Below are 13,058 nucleotides of genomic sequence, written 5' to 3' on the forward strand. Positions count from 1 at the left end.
TGGAAAACTTACATTGCATGGAGTGTGTTGGTAGGATTTTTGCTCAATAGATGCAAATCTAAAATAAGAACCTATGTTTTATTTCTAAAAATTAAAATGGCAAAGGAAAGAGGAAAATGATTCAAGTTCAAAGATTATATCAGATGTTCTAACCAGAAATATTCTCTCTGCTTATTCTTAAATTTATTCTTACATAAATCAACTTGTCCTCCGGAGTGGTCTTTGGATTTATGTTACAAATATTTGACTGTTTTGCCTAAAATTTTTCAGTAGGGATTCCCATTAAAGATTACTTCGTAAGTAGGCTTTTATATATATATATATCCCATGCATTGCTATTCATTGAGCAGCATTCCTTTTTAATTTAAAAAGTCGAGGCAGAGTTTATACACAGTAAAGTACATAAATTTTAAGTGAATAGTCCAGTGAATCTTTACAAATATATATGCCCAAGTAAACACCGCCCAGGTCATACCCAAGGCTCCCTTTATGTCCTAGTCAATATCACTAAAAGGTAATTTCTATAACCATAGATTAGTTGTGTCAGTTTGAACTTCATATAAATAGAATCATAATATGCATTCATATAATCGCTGACTTAAATTACTTATTTTATTTGTTTAGATTTTACCCAGGAGAAACAGGAACCAATGTTCTCTTTACTCAACTTGTCATACACCTATGTATCAATGTGTAATAAGAGAATTCTATCAAATATGAGGCCTAAATGATCAAAAATAAATTTAAAATGATATCAAAGTAGCTTTACAAAAACATGTCTAACCTTTTCACTATTAACATTCACAACATCCTACAGCCATCTACCTTTATGCTACTAGATATTTCTTTCAAATTTTGAAGCGTTTCTAAGAGTTTACATCTATTGCATACTCACAAACACTCTGTGAGGAAGGTTAACAGGAGTTTACAACATATTAGTGCAGTAGTCTGATTAGGTAGTTTCCCAATTTGCAATCTTGGAAATTGAAACATAGAGCATTAGTGGCCTTACTATATTTCCAACACCTATTTAGAGGCAAAGCAGCATCTGGAATTTGGTTCTTCAGATCCCAAATCATGTTCTGTGTATACACAGAATGTAAATAATAACATGGCAGGAAAGGAATTTGAGAAGCACTACACCCATTCCTACATTTAAGTAGATATATATGGAATTCGTGCTCAAGAGAGAAAACCAAAAGCCATGCAATTTCTGAAGAGTTCTAAAGCAAACTGACCAACATTTTTTTTTTTTCCCCAAAACCTAAATGGACCATTTAAATGTATCTATTCCTGCACTTCTGAGTAATAGAAAAGAGACTGAGCCATAAAATTATAGAGAAGTACACAGGGGAAAAAATATAAGCATTTTTCATAATATGTGTTAATAAACTAAACATTTTTAAAATGCAAAAATGATTTATTCTGAAGTACATCAAACATACTTGTGCATTTTTTGATAGCACAGTTTGCATAGCAACTTCTAATAGTAGGTTTGTTATCTCCACAATAAAACATAACCTAAATATCTGTGATAAGGCCTACTTTTCAATATATATTTGTAGGAGTTAACTCTGCAACCAGTATAGCCAACAAATACTCACTGAGAAAAGAGTATAGAATGTGGTTAATATCTGTTTTCAAGAACTAGTGTGGCTCAGAGTCCTAAGTCTCACAGTACAGCTAAGAATAACAGAAATATTATACAGTACAAGTCCTTTCCATGGTCAATCAGAATAATTACTTTTTTAATAATCAGCTTAATTACCACATTTAATTTAATGATATCCAAAACTGGAATATGATGTCACTGGAATGTATTTAATTTTATGCTAAAAATATATAATCTGTTTATGATAACTATAAGAATATCTTGCTTGAACTTTTTTTTTTTTTTTGTCTTTTTATCGTGACCGGCATTCAGCCAGTGAGTGCACCAGCCATTCCTCTATAGGATCTGAACCCGCGGTGGGAGCGTCGCCACGCTCCCAGTGCCGCACTCTCCAGAGTGCGCCACGGGCTCGGCCCCTTGCTTGAACTTTTAAAGCTGAAATATATTACCTAGCTGGTCTAAAGCATATGTGTAAATAATTTTAACTTACAGGAGAGCCTAAAAGACAAATTATAAATTGGATAAAACCATCTTCATGTTAAAGTTATTAGAAGGTTCTTATTTAAAATAGATAATAACTTAGTATAAACTTCAAAGGTAAATGATATTTTAGATAAGTTAGTAATATAGTAAAAATCACTGTTTAAGTACAGGATCGGGATGGAATAAAGGTATTAGTTTATATGGAAAGTTAAAGACCACTTTTGCATTAAATAACTTGCCAAATCATAAAATTCTCAGACAGAATATAATTTTTTAAATATTTTGAATTACACCTACTTGGGTAACATTAGAACACAGTTGTATAAAATAGAAACATAGGCTCATGATCTGATTTGCTTTTCTTTATAAGTTAAAACTTTCAAGCAATTCAAGGATCATTATAACAATTTCCTTTTAGAATTCCTTTTAGATGAGAAAAAAGAAGTTCTGTATTTTTCTTGAAAGTACCTCTAAAGAAAATGGTACCAGTGGTAGCAGTGGTGGTGGTAATAATAACAAAACAAATAAGTGGACACTTGCAGAATGCTTATTATGTGCAGGGCACTGTTCTCAGAGCTCTACATGAAGTCACCTGCTTAATTTTCATGAGTCCTATGAAGTAAGTGCTGTTTTTAATCCCAATTTCAGCACATAAAATTGAGGAACAGAAAGTTTGTGTGTACTCACTTGAAACCAGGTGGTCTGGCCTGAGAATTTGTATAATTAAACCTCTATACTGCAATTGCACCTCAGAATATAAAATCTCAAAATAATAAATTCCACTTAATTTGTGGCATTCTAGAACGGTAACTCGGTTTTGATTATTTTATAGTCAAGATAAGCTTTTTTTTTTTTTTTTTTTTTTTTTTTTTGTCGTTTTTTCGTGACCGGCACTCAGCCAGTGAGTGCACCGGTCATTCCTATATAGGATCCGAACCCGCGGCGGGAGCGTCGCCGCGCTCCCAGCGCAGCACTCTACCGAGTGCGCCACGGGCTCGGCCCTAAGATAAGCTTTTTTAATAGAAAAATAGATTCCTTTTATTGTCATACTTTAAGAGCTTCCTGAAATGTTTCATCTAGATCAAAACTATTGATGAGTTTCTCCATCCCACACAAAGCTTTTTCAACACAGATGATTCATCTTTTCCTACAATGGAACACTTCAAACAAAACTCTGGCAAAATCTATGAATCATTTTTGTCTGGTATCTACTTATACAATAACTACAACAGCCAGTCCCCCTTATTTGCGATTTCACTTTCTACAGTTTGTTACCCACAGTAAACTGTGGTTGTGGTCCTAAAATATTAAATGGAAAATTCCAGAAATAAACAAGTACTAAATTTTAAATTGCATGCCACTTTGAGTAGTGTGATGAAATCTCATGCTGTCCTGCCAGGATGTGAATCATCCCTTTGTCTAACATATCCACACTGTGTACACTACCCTCCTGTTAATCACTTAGTAGACTTCTGGGTTATCAGATTGAAAAAACATTATTTATATATGTATGTATGTATGTATACACACACACACACATATACAGAGTTTGGCACTATTTTGGTTTCAGGCATCCACTGGGGGTCTTGGAACATATCCCCCATGGATAAGGCAGGACTACTGTACTTAAATTTTTAAAAACTTATGAAGATTATAAGTAGTTATGTAATATATTTTCTTTATTGTAGTAGTTAAAATGTTGAATCAAACAACCGATATCTATTGTCACAAGAAAGACATGCTGAGCTAGAAAGGTACTTGGGCGTAAAATAAAACATTCCATTACTACTGGGTTCCAAAACCCTAAAGATAGAGTAAATGAGTATATCTGAGAGAAACCACATAAGAATCCACACAAAGGTTTCAGATAATGGTTTCTACAAGTGGAGCCAAAGTGTTCTCAACAATGAATGGCCTGAGATTTCTATACCTAACCAAACCCATGAAGATTCTAACTTCCTTAGAGAAATAATCCCGCTTTCCCCTAGCTCAGTCTACAGTTTACAGTGGGTGCTTAACAAATGTTGTTGACTGGCAAACAAAAAATATTTTCTCTTTTTCTCTGCCCCCTTTTCAATCTGTTCTCTACTATGCAGCCAGAGTGACACTTTTGAAATATAAGTTTGATAATGCCACCCTCCTTTCCACCTTCCATGCTATACTCTTTCCTTTGCTTTCCTATCACTTTTACAATAAAGATCAAAATCTGTAACATGGTCCAGAAAGCCCTGCATGGCCTGGCACAACTCCTCTCTTGAGCATGGAATAAGAGTGTCATACTCATGGATGTTCCTTCTCTTAGCTGCTTGAACATGCTATGCCATCTCCTGCACCAGATTTCTGTACCTCTGCTTTTACCTGTTAATTCCTTCTCATTTTTCAGATTTTAGTTCAATAATCATTCCTAAAGAAAACCTTCTTTGATTAGGTCAGCTCACACTATTTTAATTTCTCACAGTACCATGCACCCATCCTTCACAATACATACCACCATTTTACATTTCCTTTTTTTAAATTAATGCACTTCCTCATAGAATATGAGGTCTATGAAGGTAAGAACTATTTCTGAGTTTACTCACCATTTTATTTCATGAGCCTAGTACTCTGGCACACATAAAGCACTTTATTTGTTTAATAAAGAAAGAAATGAATAAGTCAGTGAATATGGTTGTCTATCTGGTTGCATTAGTATAGTCGCAGAAAGCAGGAGCTTCATTAAATGACATCTATCACACTGCCATGTTCAGTAATATTAAGCAGTCAGCACAAGCTGTATGGTTTATGGCCATTTAAATAAAGTGCAAAAAAGTGACACTCTCAGTCTATTATAAAATTTTAATATACATGACCCTAAAATATATGAGATCTAAATCTAGAAATCGTAAGTGTAACTTAAGTATTTCTTATTGATCATCCTTTCATTTTTGTTTTTAAGCTAGATAGCCATGGAATTCACTAATTCTTTTAAGCTGCTAGGAAACTATTAGTACTCTTAAGTAGAAGCTTATTAAATAATAATGTCCAGGGGCACTTAGATGAGTATGATTCTCTGAAAAAGCTACGTGCCCCATAAGCATCCATCATTCAGGAAAGATGACATTTTTGGATAGTTGAGTTCTGAGGCTAACTCTCAGGATCAAAGAATATAGGTGATGCATGAATTAGTTCTGTTTCATCAGCCATTTATATATATTATACACACACACACACACACTCTTTTTTTTTCTCTCTTCAATAACACCTGAACCTGAAAAAAATCTCAACTGGAATGAACTGGAAATCTTATTCAGCAGACATAATGATATACGGCTTGGGAATAAGAGTGTTTATGCTCTTCCCCAGGCACTGCCATTAACCTGGTCACCACACACAACCTTTCCTGTGTTTTCTCTCCATCAGTCCATGAATAAATAAACAAAACTTGCTAGACCCAAATAAACAGAGTAAGGATGAAATGAAATAGAAATATTCTAGGAATTCATAGGTACATAAGTTGTTTCAAGGCACTCTTGGCCAGGAAACAACAACAACACAGAATATTCTTATTACATTCTTATCATCTCTTTAGTAGTTCTTATCATATTTTAAATATGAAGAAAACTAAAATAATACTAGACCTTTTTATTAAGTTAAAAAATTGTACTTGGTACCAGAGATAATTTATATTTGTGTTTAATGTTTCCTGGTCTATTTTTTTTTTTCCTAAATTTCCTCTAATGAATGTGGATTTACTGGTTTTTAAATTAGTTTTTATAAAGAATGTGGCAATCAGTGTAAATACTGGCTACAGGCAGAGCTTTGTTTATACTTCATCTGAATAGAAATCATCTATCCCTAACCATCAATACATGATCGGTGTTGGGAGAGGCATCCATTCTCACTTAATTATTCAATAGTCACTTGACACACAGGAAACAGAAAAAATAAGCAAAATGGAACCCATCTTTCTGGGAAGACGGACTCTGCCTTATCACTTCATCTCCCATTTCTGTGGTAATCAAAAGAATCTAGCCTTTTGTTTTCCTTTCCTGACTAGTGGTGATCTCTGCATTCTGTTTTCAGCTCAAATTTTCAAAACGAATCAATGCTCCAGAACAGTCCTGATGGATTTGCCTTTCTGGGTTGGATTACCTTATGCATAAGGTACCATACTGTGCAATTATACATATTGGTAATTCCAAATTTTCCATCTTACAAAAAGAGCTGTCCATTTGCCAAAATACAATGCATTTCAGAGACATCTAATTCTGCTTCTCCTTAACATTCTACTTTTTCCAAGCTTTTTCCACTCTTAACTGTTCCTGATTATGTGTCCTTGGATCCCTACATTTAAAATGCACAGAAAAATAAAAATTTTCATTTAAAACACCCTCCCACACAGTACAAGCTGTCATTGTGTCATATTTGTTTCCTAATTTAGGGAAGGAAGTTATATTTCATTTGTCCTTCATAAATTGTCTTCTCTATCTTTAAAGGTGGCATTAGGATACTTAGAGCAATTTTTCCAATAAAATAATGTTCATTTTTAAAATTCATTTCTATTAATCAATGCAAAGGTATGCAACTTCAAATTACACTATAGAAACCATCATACCTAGCTATCTTTTTCATGATTTACAATTAAGTTAGGTTTGGTAGAAAAAAAAAAGGTTCTGTTTTATTTTTGTAAAACAACTATAAAGCCTGATCTCACGTTAATGGAAATTTACTGGCAAAGCTGAAGTGCAATATAGGCCATGGAATACAACATCTTCTATAATTACTTAAACCAAAATATGACAACAACAAAAAACCCAGATGAAGGCAGAGAGCAATGAAGCAACCCTTTACTTTTTTCCCACCTAATCCCATGAAGGCTACAGAACTCTCCTAAAGCACAGCTTTTTTTCTTCCTAACTAACTCTCTTTGCTGTTAAAACAATTACAAATTTTATCAAGTCTCCATTTCTCTTAAAGTCAAGTGAGAGAGAACTGCCAAGTCCAATAAGATTTACAAAGGCTAGTTCCCCTTAGCAGTGTCAGCAAAAAAACAAAGACATTATACAAAAAAAAAAAGAAAGAAAGAAAAGAAAAGTCACATATAGAGCTTTTGTCCCTGCTGTTTACTAAATGAGATTTAACAATTCACCTCTTTTTTCCGTTTCAGCCACAAATGCCAGTTATCCACATATTGGTTGCCTTGATTTGACCCAAAAGCTATCTACCTTAAACCCTGACATCTTCTCTCCTGCTTACGCACTGATCCATCCATATTTCATCTTTTTCATATCACTCACTCTCTTTTCATAGGTTTTTCTGTATTTATACAGAAATATTATTTTCCTTGGTCATTGTCATGTAACATCGGAAAAACACACTGAAGACTGAATTTTATTTGTAAAGGGGAGAAAATAAAACTTAGGTATGATTTTTGTTGTTTAATTCCACACTGTTTCAAGCCTCAAAAACCACAGAATTTACAACTTGGCCTCCACTATTCAGATAAATGTCATGACTATCCTTAGAAAATCTCTTACAATCCCTCACATGCATTCCCTCCATATTAGCCTGCAGAAGCTTCCCAATCCAGCAACCTCTAAATCTGTCTACTATTTCTCTTCCCAAGGCATTTTTAACTGAGAACTATATTATTCAATCTCTAACATTTCTACACAATAGCTGACCTGTCTCACACTTCAAGAAACCACAGAAATCACAAAATTTTACTTAAAACTGACAAATACTGGACTGGGACACAACCATGGAAACCAAGATTAATTCCAAAAAACCTCTTCCTGCTAACGAAGAAAATCTTCACATCCCCCCCTCCCCTTTTTCCACAACCAAGGGCAGATCTTTTACGCTTTATTTGCAAAAGACAGCCGTATCTGTGAACCTCCTCTCTCTTGTCCTTTACCACACGGAGCTTCTTAGTCATGGCCGTGGTGAACCTCTCCTGCACTTCATCTTTCATCAAATGCATGCCCAATCTTCTAGATGTTTGGTCTCCATCTTATGGGCAAAGGCTGTGTATTATAGATTTTGAGGAGTTAGAGGGAAGTGTAGGTGGGCCATGGCCCAGTGAATATAGGGACCCGCCTGCCAAAGGACCTGAGGAAGGAAGAGAGGCCATTCTACTTGCCACTTGGAAGGAAGCAGGGTTGGTAGAAAGGGCTCCCAGGAGGAAACTCAACCTGGGAGTTGGGGCTGCTCGGTCATTAAGAGGATGGCAAGGGAGGAGCTGTGGGAGGTGGTGAGGCAGAGAGGCCTCCAGAAACAGGCCTTCACCTCGAAACGAACTGCCACAAACTGTCCAGAGAAGGAAGACCCCATGCACCAGCCCAGCCCCCCCCTGCTTCGCCCTGCCCCCCTCGCGCCCTGCCCAGGCCGAGGCCCCCGGGCGGTGGCCCGGGCGTCGGGCCTTACCTTGGCTGCAGTCCTTGCCGCGGAAGCCGGTCCGCGAGCAGTCGCACACGGCCTGGTCGTCCACCACGGAGCACACGCCCCCGTTGAGGCACACCCCGCCCTCGCCCTCGTCGCCCGCCTCGCACGGGCTCCCGCCGCCGCTGTTGGGCGGCTCGTCGTCCAGCTTCACCTCGCCGCTGTCCACGGGCAGGGCCTGCGACGAGTTGACCCTGACGTCGCGAATCCACCCTTTGAAGGGCTCCCGCTCCCTCACCGAGGCCAGCGTGAGCTTGAGGGCCGCGGCGCGCAGTTCCGGGGGCAGCCCGCCGACGAACAGGCCGCTGAACACCGTCATGTCCCTGCGCTTGGACTTGACCTCCACCCACTTGGCCTCCGCCTGGTCGATGAAGAGCGTGGTGTTGCGGAACTGGCGGCGGATGCGCACGGTGTGCCAGGCGCCGTCGTTGAGCGGCGTGTCGGCCAGGAGCGTGGCGGGCTCGGCGCAGAAGATGGAGAAGCTGAGCTGCAGGCGGCCGCCGCGCGTCAGGATCAGCTCCAGGAAGTCGCAGAAGCCCTCGTCGTCGAAGTAGAGCACCAGGCCGCGGGCGCTGCGCGTCTTGAGCTGGAAGCTCATCTCGCTCTCGCAGCAGGCGTTCCACTTGGGGAAGCGCGTCCACTGGCCCTCGGCGCCCGGGAACTCCAACCCGCTGCCCAGCTCTGCCCAGCAGCCCAGGAGCAGCAGCGAGAGGCACAGGACAAAGCAGCCCCCGCGCTGGAGAAGCGCCGTCCCCATGCTCGGGGCTGGGGTGCGGCGGGGGGGTGCCGGGGCCGACAGGGTCAAAATGGGCCTGGACACGGTGAGGAAGAAATAAGGGTCCGAAGAGAAAGTCGGGCAAGGGAGTGGGCAGGAGCGGGAGGGATGCACCCTCCTTTATCTAGCTCTTTTTTTCTTCTTCTTCTTCCAACAACCCCTCCCTCTCTCCCGATAGTCCCCTTCCAACTGGAAAATGTAGACCCCAGTGGTACAGGGCAGCCACAGAGCTTCCAGACCCAAGGGAGGATGCACTTTGGAGGCAACGTTCTGGAAGAGGCGTCAACAGAAGATCGAGGGAAATCACTGATCCATGTGAGTCCGATGAACTAATTGAAGGGCATCTGTGGTGTCAACAGATACTTCACGCCTCAAATACCGTTATCTGCCAGGTCCCACCAGTGGTACCAGGCAAAGGGGATGCAGTTATGGTCAGTAAGAAGCAAACACTTTTCTCAGTGAAGTACAAGAAGCCAGCAATGAACCAATATTCTTGGACGCTGTGAATGCCTTAAGTGCTTCTCCTCTAGATGTAGTGTCCGAAAACAAGGGAGAAAGATGTTCCTTGTCTCTTTAGGGCGCCACTCATTAACGCCAGAGTAGCTTCAAAGGCCTGGTTCTTCTGTCATATCATGGACTTCCAACACCACTGTAGCCAAAGCCGAATTCCTCGTACATGCCTCACAGGCTGGATTTTACTTCTCTTTTTAACCTTCCCAACAGTAGGACTCAGGCCCAGAAGTTGTGAAATAGCCAGTTGTGAAATAGATGTGGAAATCACAACAGCTCTTCTTTTCTCTCTGCCTCTGCAAGGCCAAGCTAAGATGTCAGCATATCAGTTGGTTGTATGTTGGTGATGCATTTTGGCTTTACTTTGTCTTTTTATAAGGACCCAGAAATCTGTAGAGAATTCAAATCAAAATTAAGGTCTAAATTCAATTATAATATCATCTAAATCATTATTCAGCTCAGAGAGCAGGTATATAATTGTTGCTTTGAGTAAGCCAAAGAGTTAACCTTGTTATATGGAGCTTTTCTGTCTTGACCTACAAGTAAAGGTCTATAGTCACTATCACACTCTTACAATCAGGCATTACACACACCCTTGTAGTTTCATAACATTAAAATGTAACCCCAGGTTTTAAATAGGGATTTGATTAATAGTTATCTTTTTATTTTTCCAAGAAAGTTTAACTTTTAAAATATATGAGGATAGAAAAAATAAAGGCTCTTTTAAGAATTTTTACTTATATTGAGTACTGGTTACATGGACAGTAAAAATACAACCTATTCAAATCTTACTTAATAGCAAATTTTACAACAGGCAAAGTAGATCAAACTGTTGGCAGGAAGCTGCCAGCTTAGATTGTACAGCATTCCTGCCATTTTATTTTTTTCAGAGAGATAAGAAATATTGATGATTTCTTGGAAGTCCTTTTAAAATTTCAAACAAGGATAGTCCTCCTTTTTTTAAAGGAATAATCTTTTATGGTAGAAAACATCTCATTAGAGCCAGATAGATATCTGGGGCAGTATTTATCTCGATTGCCACAATATTAGGTCCTCTAAAGATGCATAAAGTTTTGAATATTTTGCCTAGCCCTTAGAATTTGTGTGGTCAGAACAGCAGTTGGCATGTATGTCATCTCAGCTGCTGTGGCTCCAGGATGCTAGAATTTAAAACCATACCTTTGGATTACTAACTATATTATTAAATCACTTCTTTTTATTCAACTCTAATTTGACAGATTCCTGAAATGGAGCAGAAATAAAAAAATAATGGGTTTTTTTTCCCCTGTCTTTTGTTATCAAAGAAAAAATTACTCACACATCCTGAAAAAAAAAAAATCACAAATGTATCATCTGGTCATGTTAAGCAAAGTCATATACTTCCCTCACCATTTCACATTCTCCCTCCCCCTGCCCCAACTACCACACACACACACACACACACACACACACACACACACACACACACACACACACACACACACACACACCCCAAATTTATTTCCTGTACACAGAAGCTCACTATCCAATTAACACTTTTTCCCCTTACAAGCTGAAACTAGCAGTAATTTATGGCACCGCATTGTGCTGCTGCTCCTCTGTGGAGGGAGCTGAGAGCATTTTTCTTCAGTACAGAGCAATCCCTACAGGTGTCAGCTGAGAGCCACCAAGCTAGGGGATCCCACTTCAAGTTCCTCCCCAGACGAAATTGATGACTGGTTCTCTCTCTTTCAACACGCATACACACACACGCACACGCACACAGATACATCACGCACACTGCCCACTAGCAAAAGGAAGTAAAAATCTCAGTTGCTTATTTATTATGACCATACATTCCACACCATCAGCAATCACCAGTCATATCTTGGCTACTTCCGTGCCAAGCCAAAGAAAGGTGCTTTTAAAAATCATCTAAAATAGCATATTATTCAATTATACTTTTATATTTTGTCAGCTCAGAAATATGCTAAATTTTCAACATTTGCAAAATAAATCTGGGATATCATGATTAGAGTAGTGCTTTGAACCCATCCTCAAGATCATGTGTTAGAGAACATTTTTGGGGATATGCATGTCTGTATGTGACTCTACTGGAGCCAATTATTTTATTAATTAATATTACATACATCACATAACCTTTTTTTCTTTTCCCTCCCTCTTGCCCTGCCCTCCTCTTAATGCACACCTTGACAATTTTTTAGGGATGGAGGAGAAGAAGAGGGGAAAAATCTTGAAGAATATATATGTGTATATTCTTACCACAGGGGAGGTCAATTGGCTCTCCCGGTTCTTAGAGGAAGCTCATTGTGTGGAAAAAGCATCTGTATTTATATGTAGAAAGAGGATTCTCTCTAGGTGCTGAAAAGACCTAGCGAGTTTGCAAATTAGAGGATGAAATAGAAGGATCTGAAAAACAACCTAACTGCAGCCAAAGGAAGAAGCGCTCTAATTCAAAAGCAGAAACAGCCTTATTAATCTTTTCTTTCATTTCTAGAACCAAATTCATTCCCAAGTCACTGGAAAGATCAATAGAGTATACTCATCGGCTGCAGTTGCATTTATTTTAATATGTTTATGGTATCATACACACACACACACACACACACACACACACACGCACAGCTTTCCATGCACCCTTCAGTATATATTCTCATAATATATACTGAAATCTTTGTGAGAAATTTAGAAGTGCCTTTCTTTTTGCCCCTGGCTTTTCAAAGTCCCTTAATACCAATGCACATCCAAAATTCTCCCTTGCTTTCCCGCCCAGTCTCTAAGCTCCATCTCTAATACCAGTGCAGTTTCTTAGAGCCTGGAGTCTGCTGCAAAAAATTAAGGATAGGCACAGTGTGGAGCTGATGAAGGGAAAGAAATATACAGATATAGATATATTTTATTGCTTTGTTTTCTAACCTGCCTGGGTTTTTTTTCTTTCTTTTGCTTATAAATCACTGCATTCAGCCTTTAAGTTACTATCCCAGTTCCACCATCTCATCTTCTTGTCATCTATTTAAAAGGCTTCATGCAAAAAAGAAAAAAAAAAAAAAAAAAAACCGAGATCTACACTCCTCCGTCCTCCCACCACCCATCCTTCCCTATGTATTTGTGGCAGATCCTGGCTCAGTTACAATGGGGAAAAATATCCTTTTCCAGCTTGCCTCGCCCCATCCCCTCCCCCCAACCCCAATTGAGCTTCTTTACCTGCCCGGTTTTCCCCTTTAGCTCGAGCCAGAGCCTGAAGCATGCATCGGTCAA

General features: G+C 39.0%; 1 protein-coding gene across 1 annotated transcript in view; it reads right to left on the minus strand.

Annotated features, from left to right (window-relative positions):
• LOC134363295 (neurexin-1-like) overlaps window positions 1-9,272 on the minus strand; it is a 108,968-nt gene extending 99,696 nt beyond the window's left edge. Inside the window, exon 1 of the mRNA XM_063078888.1 lies at window positions 8,501-9,272. Within this exon, the coding sequence (XP_062934958.1) occupies window positions 8,501-9,272 (772 nt within the window). The remainder of the gene's footprint in view (window positions 1-8,500) is intronic.
• Window positions 9,273-13,058: the final 3,786 nt, after the last annotated feature.

Source organism: Cynocephalus volans, chromosome 14 (genome assembly GCF_027409185.1).
Source record: "Cynocephalus volans isolate mCynVol1 chromosome 14, mCynVol1.pri, whole genome shotgun sequence".
Taxonomy (NCBI): Eukaryota; Metazoa; Chordata; class Mammalia; order Dermoptera; family Cynocephalidae; genus Cynocephalus; species Cynocephalus volans.